This window comes from Lolium perenne, chromosome 7 (assembly GCF_019359855.2).
Source record: "Lolium perenne isolate Kyuss_39 chromosome 7, Kyuss_2.0, whole genome shotgun sequence".
NCBI lineage: Eukaryota > Viridiplantae > Streptophyta > Magnoliopsida > Poales > Poaceae > Lolium > Lolium perenne.
Window position 1 is genome coordinate 215,431,521 of NC_067250.2, and position 20,986 is coordinate 215,452,506.

Consider the following 20,986-nt stretch of genomic DNA (forward strand, 5'->3'; position numbering starts at 1 on the left):
ACCAGTTGGTTGCATGTGTGATCAGATCAAACCATCCTACTTATCGGATGTTTTGCAAGTCAACTTTCGGTTATCAAATTAGCATACACGTATCTTTGACAGCGTACATACGTACCAGAATATGGATTTTCTATATTAGGGTCCGTTTGATTCAGACGATTTAAAAGCACGGGATTAGGGTAAAACCGCAGAAACAATATGTCATGCCATGTAAAATTCTACATGAATAAACATCACATGAATTTTGGTTGCAACATCACATGAATTAATTGAGGAAGTCATTTGATTGCACCATCGAAAAACACAGAAAGTTTCAAGGAGTTGAAGTTGACCTTGAAAATTCACGTTTTTATGCAGCACCAACAAGAAACTATAGCTTTCTTCCTTCCTCTTTTTGTTCTCTTCTCTTCGTATGCTCATGGATGGATGGGGTCTACCAGGTCTGGATGGAATCCAGCATTTCCCTTGGTGGAGTCGTGGCCACCCTCCTCTCTTCATATTTAGATTCACTTTTTTTACCCGAGAGTGCGAGATCAAAGGCGTGCCCTATATTTATAGAAGGCAGGGGTTTGAATACAAGAATCTACCACTCGTAGCACGAACTCCACACCGGCTAGTCCGAAGACAGCCACCAAAGACAAAACAACAACAGCACGAAAGAGCTTACCCTAAGAAAAAATGCAGAAAAAAATTCTACAACGATTGAGTCGTAGTTGCCATAGGCACATAGAGTTTTTGTCAAGAGGTCTAACCTCTAGCTAGAAATCCTATGACTTTGTAGTATAGGAAAGCAATCTATATAAATTTTGGAGGGTTCATATTTTAAATCAAATGGTCTCTATAGAACAAAGAAATCCTACCGGTAAGAAAATTCTTTTGAATCAAGCAGGCCCAACATAGCAGTATCGGGGACTTATCGGCAAGGATGGATCAAATTTTAATTATCAAAAACATGGAGGGTAGAGGACTTGGTAAGTATTTCCACATAGTTTCCTTCCTTGTTTGGTGAGCAACTGGTGACTTTACCTGATGCATGGTTGTACAACTTGTAACCAAAGATTAGTTGTCCATCCCATCAAGTTTCAGACACCAAATGTCCACCGCCTTTAAATTTGTATATGTACCTAAGCTGCAAGAAATCAGCTTGTATATCCCTATGTACATTCATGTGGACTTTCGCGTATGTAAGTATACACGTACCTATCATAAGAGTTGTAATTTCAATTAATAAAATAAACTGACTGCCTATATGTTTTACCTTTTCAAATTGTAGTCATCAAAATGGTGTGTTTGTCTTTGACATAGTACATGCCAGAACTTGATTCGCAAAGATGGATCAAATATTCAAATTATAATTATGAACAACATAAAGGGTAGAGGACTTGGTAATTATGTTTTCCTTCCTTGTCTGGTGAGCAACTGGTGACTTCACTGATGGATCGTTGCACAACTTGTAACCAAAGAATAGTTGTTGATCCCATCAAGTTTGCGGGCACCGAATGTCCTCCGTCTTTAAATTTGTGCATAATTAAGCTGCAAGAAATCAGCTTGTATATCCTTATGTATATTCATGTGGACTTTCAGCGTATGTACATATGCATGTACCTTTCATGAGAGCTGTATTTTTAATAAAATAAATTTCCTGCCTATATATTCAGTTTAATTTGTAAAATGATTCTTTTAAAATTTAGGATATAGAGAAATTTTCTGAAATTATTCAAATTTAGTTTCTGGATAAGGAATAAATTCAGAACTTGGAATGTAGAAAATACTAATATAATCTGGAGCTCAACACAGCCACTACTTGCAGAGAATGAAGTGAGAATAAAGAAATTAGCACGGAACATTATTGTACTATACAAGATCCTGGAGGATCAAATCATGGTATAAGCTATGGTTGCGTCCATGTGTTCTATCAACTGCTGTTTGTTGAACTTTGAAGTATGGCTATCTACACCTACAACTTATAAAGTACACACCCACCACTACTCCAATAACTATGTGTCAAAATTTCCCAAACTCTGTGATTTCTTATTTGTTTTTCTTCACAGATCACAACGTAAAATTAACCGCAACAATTTACAGCAAATCCATTGATTCATCTCGTGGAAAATGAGAATTTGTTTCTCTCTCTGTTTTTTCCTGTAAAATTTTTATGGACAAGAACTAACTACTATGGGTGGGTTCATCCTACAGAAACACTGTGAAAGAAGGAGAAGAAGAAGAAAAAGAATCAAATCTTTACATGGTTGAGTAGGACCTGCCATGCCCGACTCCGGCGACCCGACCCGAGTCGAAGCTGAACTCACGGGTGTGGTACGGACTCCGGTCCTCGGACTCCGACCTCGACCGAGACCGAGACATGTCGGAGCCGCCGTGCCCGGAGCTGCTGTTCCGCGCGCCGCTCGTCGTCCGGCCGACGTACTCTTCGCACAGCGTCACGGCCCACTCCAGTTCGGCCACCACCTCCGACATGACCGGCCGCCCGCGCCCGCGCCGGACGCACTCGGCGCCGATCTTGGCCACGCGCGCCACCGCCTCCACCTCGTGCCCGCGCGGTGCGGGCACCCGGCCGTCGAGGATGGTCGAGATGTCGCCGGCCTCCACGGCCGGCACGGCGAACTCGATGACATTCCTCGGCGACCCGCTCCCTTCCTCGCTGTTGTCCCGGTGGATCGCCTTCCTGCCGGTGACGAGCTCCAGGAGCACCACGCCGAAGCTGTACACGTCGCTCCGCTCGGTCAGCTCCTGGAGACGGTAGTACTCCGGGTCCATGTACCCCACCGTCCCCGCCGTCCCCGACGTCTTCGAGTTCGGCGCCGACGCGGAGCCGCTGGCGAGGGAGAGGCCGAAGTCGGAGACTTTCGCCGTCCAGTCGGCGTCGAGCAGGATGTTGGAAGGTTTGATGTCCCGGTGGATGATCAGCGGCACGGCGTAGCAATGCAGGTACTCCACGCCCCGGGCCGCGTCCAGCGCCACCCGGAGCCGCGCCTCCCACGACAAGAACAGCGGCGAAGTGCTCCGGTCGGTGGCGTCGCCGTGGAGGTGGTCGTGGAGCGCGCCGTGCGGCATGAACTCGAACACGAGGATGCGCTCGCCGCGCTCCTCGCAGAATCCCAGGAGCGACACCAGGTTGCGGTGGTTGACGCGGCACAGCAGCCGCAACTCCGAACGGAATGCGTGCTCCGCGTCGAACCGCCGCCGCCTCCGCGCGCCGGTGGACGCGCGCTCGGCGCGCTTGATGGCGATCTCGCGCCCGTCGGCGAGCTTCGCGCGGTACACGCACCCGAAGCTGCCGCTCCCGATCTTGGACTCCTCCGCGAACCCGTTGGTCAGCCGCGACAGGTCCTTGAGCGTGAACTCCTCGCACCCGAGTGGCCGCGCCGGCTGCAGCGCTGACCGCTCCGGTGCCGGCATGACCATGCTCTCCCCGTCGCGGCACAGCCCCCTCGACGACGACTCCCCGAGCCTGACGGTGACGTGCGCCTTCTTGTCCAACTTCCTGAACACGACGAGGTAGAACGTCAGCCCCACCGCCGCGAGAACCGCGACGCCGGCGCCGGCCGCGCTTAGCCCCACAACCAGCGCATTCTTCTTCTTGTCATCGTTGCCTGGCGTCGGGGTCCTCCCATTGGCGACGACGATCCTCGACGCGTTGAGCGGAATCGTGCAAGGATGGCACACGGCGAGCTCTACGCCGCTAACCCCGCCGCCGGTGCCGCAGAGCGCCCCTGAGCCGGAGACGACGTCGCATTGGCAGCTGGTCTTGTTGGTGCATGCCCCGGGCAGGGTGCTGTTGAAGACGAGATGATTCCCGTCGAAGCGGCCGTCCTTGGCCCAGCACACGACGGAGTAGTTGCTGGTCATGACGGCGCACACGGTGTCGCCGTCGGCCTCGATGGACGCGAAGCTGGTGCGAGTGTACTCCTTGGGCACCTTGACGCCCCAGCACCTGACGGTGCCGTTCCCGGCGAGGATGCACGTGGTGTTGTGGCCGAGCGCCATGGCCGTCATGTCGGCGGGCAGCTCCTCCCGGAGGACGTCCGGGTTGCCGTCGCCCCAGCACACGAGGCCGCCCATGGCGTCCACCGCGCACGCGTGCCGGCGGCCGGCGGCGACGGCCTTGTAGGCGGCGTCCCCGTACGCGAAGGCGGGCGGCGACTGCATGCCGCCGCCGTAGCAGCGCATGGCGGTGCCGTTGGTCTTGTCGACGCCGCAGAGGAAGTTCTGGCCGAGGGCGATGATGGAGAAGTCGAGGCCCTTGGGCAGGGAGAGGCCGGGCCACTCCCAGCAGTTGGGCTCGTGGTCGTCGGAGAGGCCGCAGACGTGGCCGCCGCCGGCGGACATGGAGCGGAGCGAGGGGCCCCAGTAGAGGCGTCGGCCTACGGGGCGGGAGCGGTTGGCGGCGGCCTCCTCGGTGAAGGACCACCAGCGCATGGCGGCGTGGCCGCCGGCCGGGGCCATGAGGCCGCAAAGAAAGTCCTTGCCGGCGGCGATGGCGTTGAAGGGGATGTCGGCGGAAGGGTAGGTCCTGACCTGGCCGTCGGGGAAGGAGGCGCAGCGGAGCTTGGAGTTGCCGCCGGTGGCGTAGACGCCATCCTCGTCGGTCTTGTCGATGATGAGGGCGCAGACGAGGGTGGAGTCGTTGGTGTGGGAGATGGCGACCGTGGAGAGCTGGCGCGCCGACGGCGCCGCCGAGCACGGCGGAACGACGACGAGGAGGAGTACCGCGAGGAGGAGAGGCGCTGCGTTGGTGGCGAGGTGACGGCGGCGAGACATTAGCATTGGGAGTGAGATGGAGAGGAAGAAGACGACATGGATGGATGGATGGAATGGGAGCAGGTCGATCGAGCGAGCCTTTGCTTGGCTTTGTTGCGTTCTGGGGTTGTAGGTGGATGAATGGATGGAGAACAAGTCGAAGACAACGCGTTTGGTTGGTTTTACTTTTTATTTTATTTATACATCATATTTATTTAAAATTTTAGAAAAAATATATGTACTGTATGATGATGGATCGATGATGAGGTTTGGTTTGGTAGACTTGACTAGGTCCGTTGAAATTCAAGTGTCAATGCTACCTTGTGAATCTCTCCTCCTCCTCCTCCTCCTCACTAAGCCAGGCTGCAGCAGCTGCTTAAATTCCAAATTCACAATCATTGCTGGATTATACTCCTGTTAAACAGAGTCAAATTAGTGCATAAGCACTTGCTAGAGCATCTCTAACTGTAGAAACTACTAGCACTATGATTCTCTTATGCTCTCCACGTTGTTAGAGAAATGGCAAAAACATTTTCCTGGTAAGCAAATGGATGATTTTTTTTAGCTACAAGTGAGGTTACAACTACGAAAAATATCTCAGAACCGTTAGACTTGTTTCAAGATTCATGTTAATGATGAGTTGCAACATGGATTGCAATTGAGATTCGATGAAATCATTCTACTGAGTTAGCTCTCAGTAGACACTTAATCACACCCTTAAAACTAAAACACGTGATGGAGAAATAACATGCTCTACACATAGACGCCTCTTCGGAGGCACCTCTGATACCTCTCTTTCGCACATCGAGAGGAAAGGCGTCTATCTATCTCCTTTTGCCTCTCCCAATTCAGCAAGTGTTAGCAGTACTCACATCTCCAAGCAGGAAGCTGACGGCGCGCCAAATCCATTGTAGATGCCCTTAATCATCCGGTGCCTTATGGACCAGTCCTGTCACCAAACCGAAACCTTGTCTCTCCTCTATGGCAACAAACAAAAACTTTGGTACGCGAGCACTCCCAAACGTACGGTTGGGACTAAACCGAACCGTCATAATCAAACACCTCCGTATGTACAGAGATACTGCAGCGTTGCGGCCAAGTCGGACAAGGTTAGTAGGGGTGGTTCACTGGTTACTAGAACCTTGACATTTACCCTTGACAAAGTTACAGACAAGACGGTAGATTCAGGCACTCATCTTACGTGGGCTGGAAACTTTCCTGCAAGGAAAAGTTCCAGGCTTCGTATCGTATGGTTACACAAGTATTACCTCCGTGATTTACCATATATGTGTGTGCACTTTTTAAGGAGTACTTTACTAACCGAAAACAATAATTTGTCGGCACTTGCAAACATGTAATTATATGAAGTGTTATTGTGGGAAGAAATGTGCTACAGAGTTGTAGATGATTTTTGAGACAAAACAAAGGGTGCCAGAATACCAGATGGCGAGCTATCAGTGATACACCACTTTACTGGCTAAGACCAAGCACAGAGACCTTATCAGCACACCAGCAGGATATACGCATAAAAAGTCCCACTTGCCCGCAAATCCATCTTACTATACTCTCAAGGCAAGCTCCAGGGAGTAGGTGACAGGTTTAAGACAAACTGATTAGAGAACAAATTCCTCAAAAGAAAAACTGATTAGAGAGCATATTAAATCTTCACTGCTAATATTCAATCGTGAATCATGCATCACAATCAAACTTCTGTTTTGGGTTTGGGCAAGCAACTGGGAGTCAGGTAGCGGTTGGCCGGAAGAATCGGCACAAATACTAATCAAATCGCTTAAGAATTAATATAGCCTTCCGGACAACCCTATGCCAGGGCGGCAAGCTACGTGTGACTGTCACGACTAGCTTTGATACAAAAATGAACAAGAGAATTCTTCCCGCACAATGGACAGGTATCCTCCAACTAATTTTCGTACCCACATCATACCAGAGTCCTGGGATCTGAGGGAGAAATGTTCTGACTAATCAACTTTTTATACCAACCAGCCAGCTTCCATGTCTTCAGGGAAGAGCTTTCCCAGAATCATACCAACGCCTCCTGGAGCTTCTCTGGCAAGAAACTGAATTTCCTACCGTTTCATTATCGTTGTCATCGCAGCGTGTAGGGGGCTCTCTTTTGCTGCCACTCGGCGCTGTTGACGGAACAGGGAATGGCGCCCCCTGAAAGCAGAGCTCCGCTTGCTGGGGAAAAGCCGCGAGCAGAGGTGCAGGAATGACTGGTTCTCCTGTTGAATGGGGAAATCTTCCATTTCAACCTCCTGGCTGGTTTCTGTCCGTGCCTGTGGTCAGATCACAAAAAACAGAGTTTAGATTCTTCTTTCCCACGAAAATATATAGGCATAAATAAATGACTTTTTAGCCCACTATGATGCCTAAGATCTGAGGTGGGTACAGTAGCACTACATACTAATAGGTGCACCGACAGGGCATGTGAGTGGGACAAAAAACACGCCGCAATATAAGTTGATGTTGATCAACTAATGCAATATTTCCGAAATAATTACTTGTTGCTTGGAACATTTTGATGCTTTGTCTATCAAGATAGGAACACAGGCTGAGAAACTAACCACTGAACAAAGACAAGTATGAACCTTTTTGATTCTGCCAACCTAGTCAAATAATGCCACACCATAGATAAAAAGTTAAAGTTTCTTTCACACAGCCTGGTTAAAATTACCTTCTGTTGGTGATGCTCAACTTCTGAGTTATCATTAGGGTGTGCGGAAGTATGCTCGTCCTGATTGTTGGCATCTTTATACTCTACCTCTTCTTTTTCCTCAGAGTATTGTCTGGAGCCCTCATCTTCATAGTCAGGAGATGGATTTTTCAGGAATTTACCAAGATCTTTCATCTGAGTCTGCGCGTCAACTTCTACCATCGCTTTATACACATCAGTATGCTGTAGTTTCTCCTGACTAGAGGGTGTATCATGACTACCGGAATTATTAACACCGAAGTTTACCTGGCATGCAAAAGCAAAAGTTAGTTAAAGCATTCAAGATGAAGACGATCCACATGGATGGAAATACAAACTTACACTCTGAGAATAGAAGTGTACAAACTATCTAGGAATTAAAACCAAAACTTCAACAACGACAACTAAATGAATAGCACAATAAGCTAATAACTAAACACAGTTACGGAATTGCCAAAATGGAACACTTAAGCATGTATCCAATATGGTGAAGAGCACAAACACAGATAATAGAGACGTTGTGGTGGTTCAGATAAGGATGGCAATGGGCAGGGTAGAGCAATACCAAACCCATACCCGTATAGTCGATGGGTACAAACTTCTACCCATACCCGTGCCCATGGGTATAAAACTTTACCCATACCCATACCCGGCGGGTACCCATACCCATTGGGTACCCGGTGGGTACATTAAATTGTACATAAGTTTCTCGCAATTTTACATTTATCGATAATAAATTCGATTAAAAAATGAATTATCTCAACTCGATAACAGGTAGTTGAGTACATAACAATTAAAAAAATATAAAAATCTCATTCTCATATAGTAACTCATAAGTCAACAAAAGTAGATGTGTTATGTGTAACATAAGAAATTGACAATAAATGAGCAGGGTATGGGTATACCCGTGGGTACAAAGCAATACCCGTGCCCTACCCATGGCTTAGCGGGTAGGGTATGGGTACTACCCATGGGCATAAAAATGTACCCATACCCTGCCCATGCGGGTACGGTATCCGCGGGTACCCGTACCTGTGGGTAAAATTGCCAGTAGAACTTCTACTGACCACAATGTGGTTACACTCATATATATAGGAAGCACTACGACAACTAAATAAATGGCGCAATATGCTAATAATTAAACAAAATTACATAATTTCCAAAATGACATTAGGAACACTTAAGCATGTCTGCAATATGGTGAAGAGTACCAAGACAGATAACAGAGACGTTGTGGTAGTTCCACTGAGCATATGAATTGCACATCATAACAGCAACGGAGGAAAATTTGATGTATAATTCCTCAAAAAAAAATGATGTATACATGACACAAAGAATGCAATGGGCAATCGAACCAAGGATTTAGATGTTGATTCTAACCTCCATGCTTTGTTCTTCAGAAATGTCATTATTCATTACAGTGGTTTCATTATCAACAGACAAAATTTCAACCCTTTCCTTCTTACGTCGTGTAACTTGACATACAGCACATGAACAGTCATCTTTGTGTCGATCATTCCTGTATTCAAACAAGTTATTTAAGAATTATAGAATAATATTTTCCTTGACATCCAGAGCCGCAAAATCAGCAGGTGGGCATAGTGGGCTAATGTTCTTTCTGTACATCAGAAAGACCACTCTTTCAGTGTTACTGTCAAATAATATTGATCTAACAGAAATAATCAAGCAACATATGTGTGTTCCCACTCTGAACAGGTATCGCGAACATGACACAGTTACATAATATAAACCTAACAGGAATTAACAAGGAAAATATGTGCGCCCAAAGTGTTAAGTATTGTTGATTAATCACTTAACTAACTACACATATATTCATTTGAGGGAACAATGGTTAAATGCCCCTCAACTAAAATATTGTAACATGAATATAGGTCTGCAAAGTAGTATAACTGTTGGAACTATCTCTGTCATGATCTCGAGAAATTTACGCCTATGTTATGTTTTATTACCAAAAGGCTAATAATAATACTAATAAGAAAATATAGTCAATATAGGAAGTTCATAAGAGAGTGGACAAATGGAGGCCGAGCTACATGTAGCCCTTTATTTTAAATTTTTTGAAAATCGTATTTTAGGTTTCAGAAAAATCTGAAACGAAATTCTGGATGTAGCCAATGATCAAATCTACAAACGTGCAAAATCTCAATGTGAAATTCTTTGTGTTTTAGGCTACACAAAAATGACAAATGTGTGGATCTGAGCATAGTGAATAGTGCACATTTCAATACTATAAAACTTGTCAGATTTTGTTATTTTTGTGTAGCCTAGAATACAAAGAATTTGACATTTTTGCACGTTAGTAACATACATCATTGGCTAAATCAAGAATTTTGGTTTAGATTTTTTTAAACTTAAAAATACGATTTTCGAATTTTTAAAAATAAAGGGCTACATGTAGCTCGGCCTCCATTTGCAGTTTTCCCAGTTCATAAAGGTTACGAAAACATGGTATACATGCACATGAGTCTTATAGATGATATGCTGGACAAATCACTGTTCCAGGTGCAGTATGTTGTTTAGTTTATTCCTATTTCGTTACTTCATGCAGTGGCCTAAACTTCCAGTTGACATGATTCCTGAAGAGCATGCACATAGCACACAGCAAGTTTATATCACATGATAGTCTCAGCCTCCAGAACAAATAAATAAATAAAACTTGCAGGTAACTGTCAAACAAGAAAAATTGCATACCCTGGGCGTCGCCTTTTTTGCTTAGACTTGCTTTTTGAAGTAACTTTGGCATCCTCATCACCAGTGGTGTCATTGCCACCTAAGATTTTGTTTGGTAAAACTCGTCACATATATGAACACATGCATTTGGTCAGGTAATGCGAACTATATGCAACTCAAAAGAATGGCCATGAAGTGTGCATCATTGTTGAACTGCTAACACAATGCCACATGGAAGGGAAGTGGTATAACAGCATTAATATTTTTTACTTGGTCTCTTATGTAATAAATTTGTACAATAATAGGAAATGTCAAAACTTCATTTTGTTTTCTGCACTATGTCAAATAATTTGAAAACAAACTCATAAATACTGATGGTATAAATGACTTGATTATAAAATATTCATTTTTGTATATGATGTTCCTTTGGGCACTTGGTAGTTGGTATTGACTCATTTTTGGTACACAAATTTTACTACTTGAAACTAATTAAAAAAACTCAGATGCAAGCTAAATATCAGATGGAAGTACAAAGGATAAGTTGGGAATTCCCTTCTGTCCAATACTTACCATTGTCTTGCACATCAGAGTACAAGCCTGCTGCTAGCCAATTTTTCATGAAGGCCTTCTTTACCCGTTTCATAAGCTCTATTATGTAATCACCTTTACTGTTGTACTTAATACAATTATCCCATATAAATTGTACATCCTTATAGACATCCTCTGAATTCATGTACTTGTTACCATGTTCCAAATTTTGACATATTGTGCCAAAATCCATAGGAGTGTCGATAACATCAAGATAATCCTACAAATTTGCAAAGTGTGAGGGCAAACAAAAAAAAACACGTGGATGAAGTGAATCTTTTATCCATAATAAGAGCATGCATACAGATTAATTTCTCCGGTAGTTAGAACAAAGATCTTAAGATATGCAGCTACAGAAATCTACTGGGAAACTGCCGAGGAAATGATCCTCATTTGAGACAACTGTTTCTTACTCTGTTAGTTATATTCAAGAAAAAAAAATATACTGAGGCTCAGTAACTTGATATTGTGAGGAAGGAAAACCCCACGGGATTCAGCTAAATAATAATGTAATTAGGTAGATCTTTCACCATAACTACAGATAAATAGACCTAATAATAACAATCCAAGAGTGGAGAAATGGAAGATACTAATAAGAACATTTATTGGACCATGCAATTGAGTACAGGGCAGCAACCCACTCACTAATAAAGTTACCCCAGAAAAGTTAACAGAGAGAAAAATCACAAGCATGATAAACGGAAACTACATACTGCCATACTCATAGCAAGTAGATATCTATAAACACTTTCAAACCGAAGTGATCAATACTACACCACCACAGAATACATTAGGTGGACGTGCCGATACAACACCAAAACTAATGAGGGGCTGAGTCAACTAAGTATTTAAGATCATTTGGAAGGAACCTAGTCCTGTGTCACGCCTACCAGAATGTCCCAGTGATTTAAAATGAAAGAAACGGTGCACGAAAACACTCACAGGTATTCCCAAAGCAACAGGATCTACTGGGACGTTGAATGGCTCAGCTGAATCGACCTTCATAACCTTCTTAATAGCCTGAGAGCAAAAAATAATTCCAGTAAAGTTTTCATGTATCTCAGATCAGTATCAACTATCAAGTGATGTTTCGGGAACCAGAAGACCCCCTGTAAATCTGAGCCAAGTTGTACTCACCTCAAGCGCAGCAGCCAACTCTTTCTCATCGCGCTGACGGTCTGGGGTAGACGACTGCTTCACCTCCGACTCCTGCGAGTTCCTCGGCTCCGACGCATTGTCACTTTCATCGTTCACTAAAACCGTTTCCTGCTTACTGGGAAGAGGTTCAACCACTTCATCAGCTTCCCTGTCCTGTGCTCCATCTTGCGCCGAATGAGGCAATCCCGCAGACAAGAGCTTGATGACTCCTACTTTCTTCCCCACCTTCTCCTTATCGGAACCAGTCAGCTCCAACCCCTGCCCATCAGTTGCCTGCGTATCCAACGGGGCAACAACACCCTTCTCGGCGGTACCTTGCTTGCCCGTCTCAGGGGCAGCGGTCTGAGATTTGCCGGCATCGGCGGGCGCCTTTGGTTCTGAGGGACTGTGGCTGGGCTCAGCAGCCTTGGAGGACTTGAACTTTAGCTTCACCCGGCCGTATACTACCGCCATCCTCGGCTTGGTGTACGGTATGTCGGCGGCGGGGTTGGCCGCTGCTGAGAAGGGTGTTGCTGCCCCGGGAGCGGCAACGCTCGCCTTCTCCGGTTGGGGAGGTGGAAGAGGTGGTTCGGGCACGGCCGGGGTGGGGTCGGAGACTGGTGGTGTGTTGTGCGGTGGGGTGTCCTCTCCGTTGCTTGGGCTGGATGTGGAAGCGTCTGAGCCGGTTTTCGGGGAACTCTCGGTGCCCGACTTACCCTCACGCTTGCGCTTCATCTCCTCCTCGTCTTGGCAAATCCCCGAAACAGAGCGACGCGGAGATCGATCTCGCGCTGCGCTGAATTACAGTAGCCTAATCGAAGCAGCAACGGATGGATGTATTAGATTACTACCATAGGCATCCGTGGAAACGGGGAGAGGGGGCGGATGGTCGCGGCCGCGGCAAGAGAGAAGCTAGGGTTCCTTACCGGCGGCGGCGGAAGAAGGAGAATCGATCGTCGCCGGCCAGCACCGGTGGGACTGGCTTGCCGTGGTGGTCGTGACCGCGAATTTGAGAAAAAGACCGGGAAGGGGAGGAATTTGGGAGATGGATCAGAGAGGTTTGCCGGAGTAGGCGAGAGGAGGAAGAAGAAGAGGATTGCAAATCTCGGGATCCTTGCTGGGCTTATTTATGTACTGGGCTGCGTGTGCGTCTTCTGGGCTCTCATCTCCAGAAAGATCCATATGGGCCTGGTCAGGCTGATTCTTCTCATGCTGCTAATCTTCTCTTTCTTAATAGATGGCCCCATTTTGCTGATCTCACAGTAAGCCACGTCATTGGATTAGAATTTTTCACGTTCCTGCTTAGTTCCCGGCCGTACGGCACCAGTCTTCACGTTGGTCCCCGTTCGCCTAGAAAAAAAGATCCGCTCTTCGTCTTCCTGACCTGGACTGCTGCCCGCTGCTGCGACCTACGCCTTGATGGCCATCAAGGCCACGAATGCTGAGCGACCTGCCTCCTCGCCACAAATGCTCCTAAAAATAGCCGATGCAGCCCACCATCATCATTATTGCCGGCAAATACACAAGAAACTGTTGCGATGAACTCAGACGTCACCTCCATCCTCACGTTTAAATAGCTACCCGTCAACAACCAGCCTGCTCGTGACTCCATTGCTGGAACCAGCCTCCAGCGATGCAAGCGACTCTGTTCTCCACTCTAGATTTCTTTCTCCAGTTCATTTTTTTTTACTATCCCCTTCCTCATGTTTTTCAATCTGTTAGGTTGTGTGCCGGCTCCAAACCCGCTCGACGTTTTGCCTCCCCCGCGATTTGGTTGGATTTTTCTTGGATTGTTCCTGCTACTCACTCAATCCCACCCTGATTTAATTGGATTTTGCGTACTGGTCGCTCAATCAAGGAGGAAGAAGCTGTCATCATGTCTCAGCTTATGAACGCTGGACATGCTGCTTCCATTGGTACAGACTCTCACCTCTTATTCTTCACTTTTAGTGTACATTGAATCAGCACATGTATCTTCTATCTTCTTGCTCGGTCGCATGTAGTATTTGTTCCGTTTGAATCCTGCCTGAAATTTATTTGTTACATGGAATTTACCCCCCTAGAATCTTCCATCAAGTGCAATCGTTAAACCAGATTTTTTTTGAGATGATCGTTAAACCAGATTGACTAGATATCAAAATAACAACTGCCTGCTTCCTTGGTGTGTGCAGTTTGCAAAGATGGATACTCTTGAAAGTTCTGAAAATCCTGTGGTCCATCATGGTAGACAATCCGTCTCATGCAGTCGTGGACTCGTGGATGCCGACACCGTCGTGAGCAGCCAAGGAATAGAGGTTAGTTAGGATCATATGTCCCTTTAATTTTTTTATTAGTGTATAGACATACATGTAGATTTATTTAGAGAACTTGAACCAACAAACAAAGAAAGGTACCAAAAGTAAAAAAAATATCAGCGCACGATGCATCTTATCACAAATGCAATTTTTACATAGCATGGCGAAAAAGATATATGAATCTTCGAGCTGGAGAACTTCAAATTTAGAATGTCAGAAGGCATAAGCAAAAGTATGTACCCTTCCTCATATCACATGTCAAATATTACTTTCACGTTTACATGTTTATCCTCAAACAACATGGCTGACAACAATGTTGCACAGTCATCTAAGAAAGGCAAGAGGATCAACACCCAGGTATCATTAATCTCATATCGTAACAAAATCAAAATTTTGAGTATATTACATGTAAGATAACTACTACACAAGTATGACATTTCTAATAGTTTTTGTACCCACATGCAGGACATCACTGACCACTCATGGAAACAACCAATAGCTCCATTCCTACCTAAAATTAGTTTTGTCGCTTACATAAAGATTTACTGATTACTAGGTTGATTTCCTTCAATTGTAATCCAGATGGAGACAGAAAGTTGCATCCTATGTATTTTAGCCATTGTGCTAGCTGATGCTACTTCTGCAATATTGTCACTGTTTCTCAGATGATTCACAGTTGTATTCGGTTCTGAGGAGTTCTCTATCAATTTTCCTTCATAACAATCATTCTGAAGCAGGACTAACAACTTTAGGGTCGTATGGCCATCGATCCACTGTACATGAAGGCTGTTCTCATTATATTTCCTTTTCCAATGTACCAGTGTCATCTCATTACTTTACTTGATTTCATGTAATAAAAAAATTATGGACTTTGAAATCATGTAGTGGCCTGTTATTATACATTAAAGTTGATAAACTGCTACTATATGAATTCTTATTCTAAGCACCACTAAATAAATCCAGCGCAACTCAACAAGGGAGCATGATCCATCTGAGTTGTATTTTACATTGTCACTTTAAAAGAGCTTATAAACTCTTGCGGTTAGATTACTGTTGGTTCGATCAGGTTGAGCAAACTGGGCATCTAATATAGAATGGATCTGCTTTGTTAATCATGGTCGTATGTGTTGGTGCATTGGTGCCCTGTTCGACATCCCTCTCTCTGGAATTTTGATTCAACTAAATCACTATACAACGCTAGATGCGTATGACCGGCCAGGTAACCTGCTTTCCATCTTACTGATAACATCTGCCTTGCAGAATTCCAGTTTAGGCATGCATGTATTCTGGCCGTTTTCAAAGTGGCTGAAATCTTATTTTACAGTAATGTGGAAAAAAACTTATTTTTCAATATTATTTGTCATATTCAATCTATGATAGTATATCAACATTCATAGCCATATATAAATGCCACATTCATGTGTAAGAATATGGAATGGAAAAGCAATGAATGAACTGATTAAGACCTACCTAACCCTCATACTGATTGTACATGCCACTTACTAGCCAAACGAAATGTGAGCAAGTCAAAACTTTTGAACTTCAACATATAGATTGGACACACATGAGTCAAATTTCAACAATATGCTAGGTTCTGCATACTTTATTTTATTCTGAATCGTAATAGCTCCATGCACTTGGCAGCGACTTTGGCGTTGCGATCAAAGCCTCTCTTTCACCTGGCACTGAAACACTAACATATGTACAGACTATGAGATCGACCGTCCATGCATCACTCCTTGCTCATCCAACTTATCAAAAGTTTAAGAAATAGATCGACCATACTTATCTTCTCAAGAGGGCTTCATAAATATTGTATGCACAATAATATTTCTATAAATCCCGCAGCAACGCGCGGGGTACCATCTAGTTGTGGAAGGGTTAGAAGTCAATTGGGCAATGGGGCCCCATTCCCCGATCTCGGTGGTTAATTCACCTATTAGGAGATGGTTTTGGTTAGTACTTCATCCCCGTGGGAGTTTTATTGGAGGCAAACTCTCCCCATTAGGCAAGGTGGGGATGGGTCTGTGCTACCACTATCCATACCCGATAACTGTGAAATCCCAGTTAAGCACATGACATGTGGTACTATGATACAAGATAGGTATGTATAGATACCAGAAAACCCTAATCCTATTATGCTCACATTTCCCCTCCCATCCCCAACCGCCGTAGTAGCCCCCAAATCCCAACTCCCAAATGCTCGCCTCTCCTTTCTAAACTCCTGACCCAGCCAGCCCCGTCATCCTACCATGTTGTCATTTTATTTTGGGCTCATAGTTACTAGATAAAGCGGGGATGGTTAACCGATGGTTATTTATTTACCCGATGGGGACGGGGATGGTAAAAGAACTGGCCCCATGACAGTTAGTGGGGATGGGGATGGAGAAAATTATCCTGCACGGGGATGGTTATGGTTCAGCAATAACCAGTGGTTAGTGTCCCCGTTGCCATATTGAGTTAGAAGAGGAATCCCTATTTATTGCCTAGTAGCGCGCGCTAATAGGTGCCGAAACCTATTCGCTGCTTATAGCGGACGATATCCGGCGTTTCGCTTGGAGCACGATAGGTCTGGATCGGCTAATTTAGTGGCAACAGCAGTACACGGTTTTCAGCTGGTTTTTTTATTCTGCTGGTTTTGGGAAGTTTCTGGGCCGAGTCGGTTCGGCCCATGGAGATAGCGCTTCAGGCGGGAGGGACATTCGCTCCCGCTTAAAGCGGGGATTAGGCGCTCCCCTAATAGGTCATGCATGCATGGCTGGCGATTTTGGGTCGCGGCCCATTAGTGTCGTTCTTTTTCGGGTTTTGAGGCAGGGTATCTGGTTAGGTTTTTTCATGTTTTCTTCCCGGTTCTGGTTTTGTCCGTTTCTTTCTCAGTTTGCTTTGGGTTTTTTATTTTTTATTCAAAATTTGGTTTAAATTGAAAAAAAAAATTCAGTTCCGAAATTTGTGGAGATTCAAATTTTATTCTGAAACTGAATTTGCTCAAATTCAAATTTTGTTCACTTTTGAATTTTTTCAAATTCAAATTTTGCTTAGTTTTGAAATCTGTTCATAAAACGATTTTGTCCAGTTTCAAAATTTTGTCATATTCAAATTTTTCTCTATTTCATAATTTGTTCAAATTCGAATTTCGCTTAGTTTCGAAATTTGTTCTGATTCGAAAAAATTTGTGCAACTCATGGTCACAGTGTTCGAACTCTGGTATATGTCATCATGGAGCAAAACTTCAACAAGTGGGATAGTAGTCAGTTGGTATACGAAAGTAGAGAAATTTGATATTATTTTAAGTACGAAATGGAATTAATGGGCCGGACCAAAAGCGACGCAACAAAAGCGCGCTAATAAGCGATAGATAGGGGTTCCCGGTTATAAGGTAGAAGGTCGAGTAAGGCCCACTTCTTTTCAGTTTCTAGAAGGCATTTTTCAGAAGCTATCCTTCGTTGGCTTTTCCTAGAAAACCTATCTTTTAAATTCGTCTAACTTTTTTAATTAGTATTAGAGAGACTAATTTAGAAGTTTGAACGAGTTTAGAAAAGTGCCTTACCATTACATAAATAAATATAGTAAAGTGTGTGTCAATTTGGCTTCTAGACTCACTAGAGCCCTTAAATTTGAACATTCAAAAAAAATTAAAGTTTCAAAAAATCTAAAAAAATATCTATATATTGCCAATAATGTATACTTCGAGCATGCAAGGTCTCAACCCAAAATACATTATAATCTACTCAACGTAGAACAAACAAAATTTCACACAGTGCACCTTTAAACTTTTTGGATTCTGTCTTTTTTTCTATATCTCATAATACAAAATATTTCAGTTTGAGACATTGCATGCTTAATGCATATTCACTCTATTCCAAATAAGTTGTCGTAGCTTTGCTCAGACTTGGTATAGATACGTATGTATCTACACACACTTCAGTATGTAGAATAGCTATGCGACAACTAATTTGGAACGGAGGAGTTCATTATTACATATGTACATTTTTTTAGATTTTTTTCAAACTTGAAAATATCATTTTTAAATTTCTAAAATAAAGGGCTCCAGTGACATCGGGCTCCAAATGCATTTTTCGGTCGAGTAAAGATCTATAAATTTCTTTAAAAGAACGTAGCCTCCATGTTTCCCATTTATATAAAGGCATCCACGAAATAATTTTGACGATATCACTAGGCTCGTCTTTGTCTCGCGTGAGACACTTTAAATTTTACAAGGTTGAGAAAGAATTGTCGGGTGTTCGTCTTACCAAAAGATGTTCAATAAGATATTAATGCAAACGAAAAGTCGTACAACTGGGTTAATAATCACATAACCTATATGAAAACATATGGGCCAAAATAATGCACCAGATAGAATTTTCCGAAAATTACATTGAGCTAATTTTAATGCATAATTTGCATAGTTTGCTCGTGCTAATTTTAATTTATGTTGCAATAAAATGTTCCTTAAATTATGTTTCACCTATTTCCAAAATTATATGGTGTATTCATAAATACCATGATAGAGATCTATAAATCGTATAATCAAATAATATCTTAGTTATAGTTCTGATTTATTGTTAGGTACCTATAATTACGGAAATTTCTAACCATTGATATATTTATCTTGCAAGTTAGATTTCGTAGAAAGTTGACAACGTGTGTGTTTCTTCTGCACATGGTATTGGAACTGTATATAGTATAATAACAATCGGGAAATATAAAATTACCTTAGGTGTGCTTGTTTTACATGTGTTTGGTGATCATATGGTGTATGCAAGTGCTCCCGTCAGTTTTTCAGATAAACCTTTTTGCACGAAATTAAACATGAAAATATATCACATAGATTATTCCATTACAACCTTTTCAACAAAGTTGGATATATTGACATTAAGGATCATAGTACATCATTAGGTGGCTCTCAACACACCCACATAGCCCAAGCGTCCTCAATAAATCAAACATCACAACATACCACACGAAACCCACTAGACACAAACACCCATCAACACAACTGTAGCAAAAGAAAATATAAAGCAAAACCAACAAGGCCAGTTACAACCACATGTACCTCTGCCTAGGTCAATCCCACAAACACCATGGATAATTAAAAAAATCCCGATTTGTACTATTGTTGTACTTGCACACTCGTGACCAAGACCCGGTCATGCCCACATATTAAGTTACTTTAATTTTCAAATCTCAACCATTAGAATTTGTAAGCAATAGATTAGATACTTTACTTTTGATGGAAATGATTTATTTTCTATCATTTTAATATTTAATAGTTGTAATATGTAGATATATATATAGATAGATTTAGCATTTTTAGGTACATTCATTTTCAACTCATAATAAATTGATATAAGATACATTTAGTTTGTGTGGAAACTTTGTATTTTCTATCATTTTAGTAATGTGATAGGAAGCTATATAAATGGACTGAATATTTTAGGTACATCCATTTTTAGATCTTAATCAACCGCTTATAGAACCTTTAATCTATGTGGAACTATTTTATTCTCTATTATTTTAATAATTTAATAGATGTAACAGATACGGCTTCCGTTTTAGATTAATTGTTCAAACTTTTTTCTAAAATAAGCAAACCTACACACTGATGCATGTTAGTATTTTAGAATTTCCAGGAGATACAGAACTCGAAACGGAGCTAGGTCAACATGAGGAGTCAGATAATTTCCGTATGAACAAAAGTAGATAAAGTAGAGCCCTGGGGTCCCAACGAGCTGCAAATGGCAAGCCCAACAAGATGGATTGTGCCACTAGGTGGTGGATCTAGAGCGTCGAATCTCGAATGTCGTCGATTCCACCGCCATCATATTCGTTTTGACCTAAAACCTTCTATAAAATGGATTTGGGTCGCGATCTCCATGGGAGGAGTGAAAGTGCATAGAGCCCCCATGTGTGGTTTTGGTTAATGACAATCCCTATGAACTAATGGTTGCATTGAGTTATATGTGTAGGAGTTGTCCATAGGTAATGCTTGAACGATTAGTTAGCGCCAAGGTTGCAATACGAAGAAATGAGGTGCAAGTTCAAGATGAGTCAACTCGAAGAGCTCACATGCTTGAAACTTGCCATTTATATGTGTCCATGGATATGTGAAGCTGCACTGAAGAAGAAGTTCATCCATAGTGGAGTATGGGGGAGCAATCCGCAAGACCTCATCTTCATCAAGCAAGCACAATAAAGAACGGAGTTTTATCTTGTTGCGGTCAAGATCATCACCATCGAGCTCAAATGGAATGCTCAAGGTTAAGGTTTGCTCTTGATAGGGTTTCTTTCTTACCGGTCTCGTGGTTTAGTTGGGAGGCTGGTTTATAGGATAATGGCCGTACTATCAAGGGGCTCTCGAGTGAGTAACTCGATCGTATCATTCGGAGTGCGGTCAAACATTTGCATCCTTGCATCATCTTTCTTGGTTGTTATTTGGATCTTATCCATGTGGTGTATTAGACCTTGTGGTTATTTCCATGACAAGCTTTAGTTCACGGAAAACGGATTTCGCATATATCATTTGTTGCGTTTTCGATTTTGGAATTTTTCTCGGTACAGAGGGTTCACTCTAAAAATTATAGAAAATCATCTCCCACTAGTTTTCATATTTTCAATAAAATTGGTTTCATGTCGATCGGAGTTTCCAAACTCTAGATTTTGTGGTTTTAAGTTTGTCTCATTTGGATAAAGAAGAAGGAAACGGAGGAAAGGGCACGGCCGGTACCTCCACCGGAGCACGGCCGGAGGTACCACCCTTGGTACCGCTCAAGATGGTTTGATTACAGTATAAGTTCCAGGGTGTTGGGCG

The 20,986-nt window shown here is 43.3% G+C and overlaps 2 protein-coding genes and 1 long non-coding RNA gene across 4 annotated transcripts; 1 reads left to right on the forward strand and 2 right to left on the reverse strand.

The window, feature by feature from the left end:
* Positions 1–2,065: 2,065 nt before the first annotated feature.
* LOC127314220 (serine/threonine-protein kinase-like protein CCR4) lies at positions 2,066–4,902 on the reverse strand. Its single transcript, XM_051344674.2, has one exon. The coding sequence runs from the start codon at positions 4,783–4,785 to the stop codon at positions 2,242–2,244; it is 2,544 nt and encodes an 847-aa protein (XP_051200634.1). The 5' UTR covers positions 4,786–4,902; the 3' UTR covers positions 2,066–2,241.
* Positions 4,903–6,403: 1,501 nt separating this feature from the next.
* LOC127314221 (uncharacterized) lies at positions 6,404–12,971 on the reverse strand. The gene is made up of 8 exons (XM_051344675.2): positions 12,811–12,971; positions 11,885–12,695; positions 11,690–11,767; positions 10,730–10,967; positions 10,181–10,259; positions 8,849–8,987; positions 7,451–7,735; positions 6,404–7,052 (listed from the first exon to the last, which is right to left on the reverse strand). The coding sequence occupies exons 2-8, from the start codon at positions 12,617–12,619 to the stop codon at positions 6,843–6,845; spliced, it is 1,764 nt and encodes a 587-aa protein (XP_051200635.1). The 5' UTR covers positions 12,620–12,695; positions 12,811–12,971; the 3' UTR covers positions 6,404–6,842.
* A 259-nt stretch (positions 12,972–13,230) lies between these two features.
* On the forward strand, positions 13,231–15,365 carry LOC127314222 (uncharacterized). Of its 2 annotated transcripts, none has more exons than XR_007859497.2 (3): positions 13,231–13,800; positions 14,056–14,535; positions 14,644–15,365. It is a non-coding gene; the product is annotated as an uncharacterized lncRNA (long non-coding RNA). The 2 variants fall into 2 exon arrangements; XR_007859498.2 differs by having other exon boundaries at positions 13,233–13,800; positions 14,056–14,178; positions 14,338–15,365.
* The last annotated feature ends 5,621 nt before the right edge of the window (positions 15,366–20,986 follow it).

Excerpts from the sequence above, each read along its gene's own strand:
- LOC127314220 (XM_051344674.2), bottom strand. The coding sequence starts at position 4,785 with ATGCTAATGTCTCGCCGCCGTCACCTCGCCACCAACGCAGCGCCTCTC.
- LOC127314221 (XM_051344675.2), bottom strand. The coding sequence starts at position 12,619 with ATGAAGCGCAAGCGTGAGGGTAAGTCGGGCACCGAGAGTTCCCCGAAA. Across the intron at positions 10,260-10,729 it reads CTCTGATGTGCAAGACAATG|GTGGCAATGACACCACTGGT; the intron begins GTAAGTATTGGA and ends ACAAAATCTTAG. Across the intron at positions 8,988-10,180 it reads CAAAAAAGGCGACGCCCAGG|GAATGATCGACACAAAGATG; the intron begins GTATGCAATTTT and ends GTTTGAATACAG.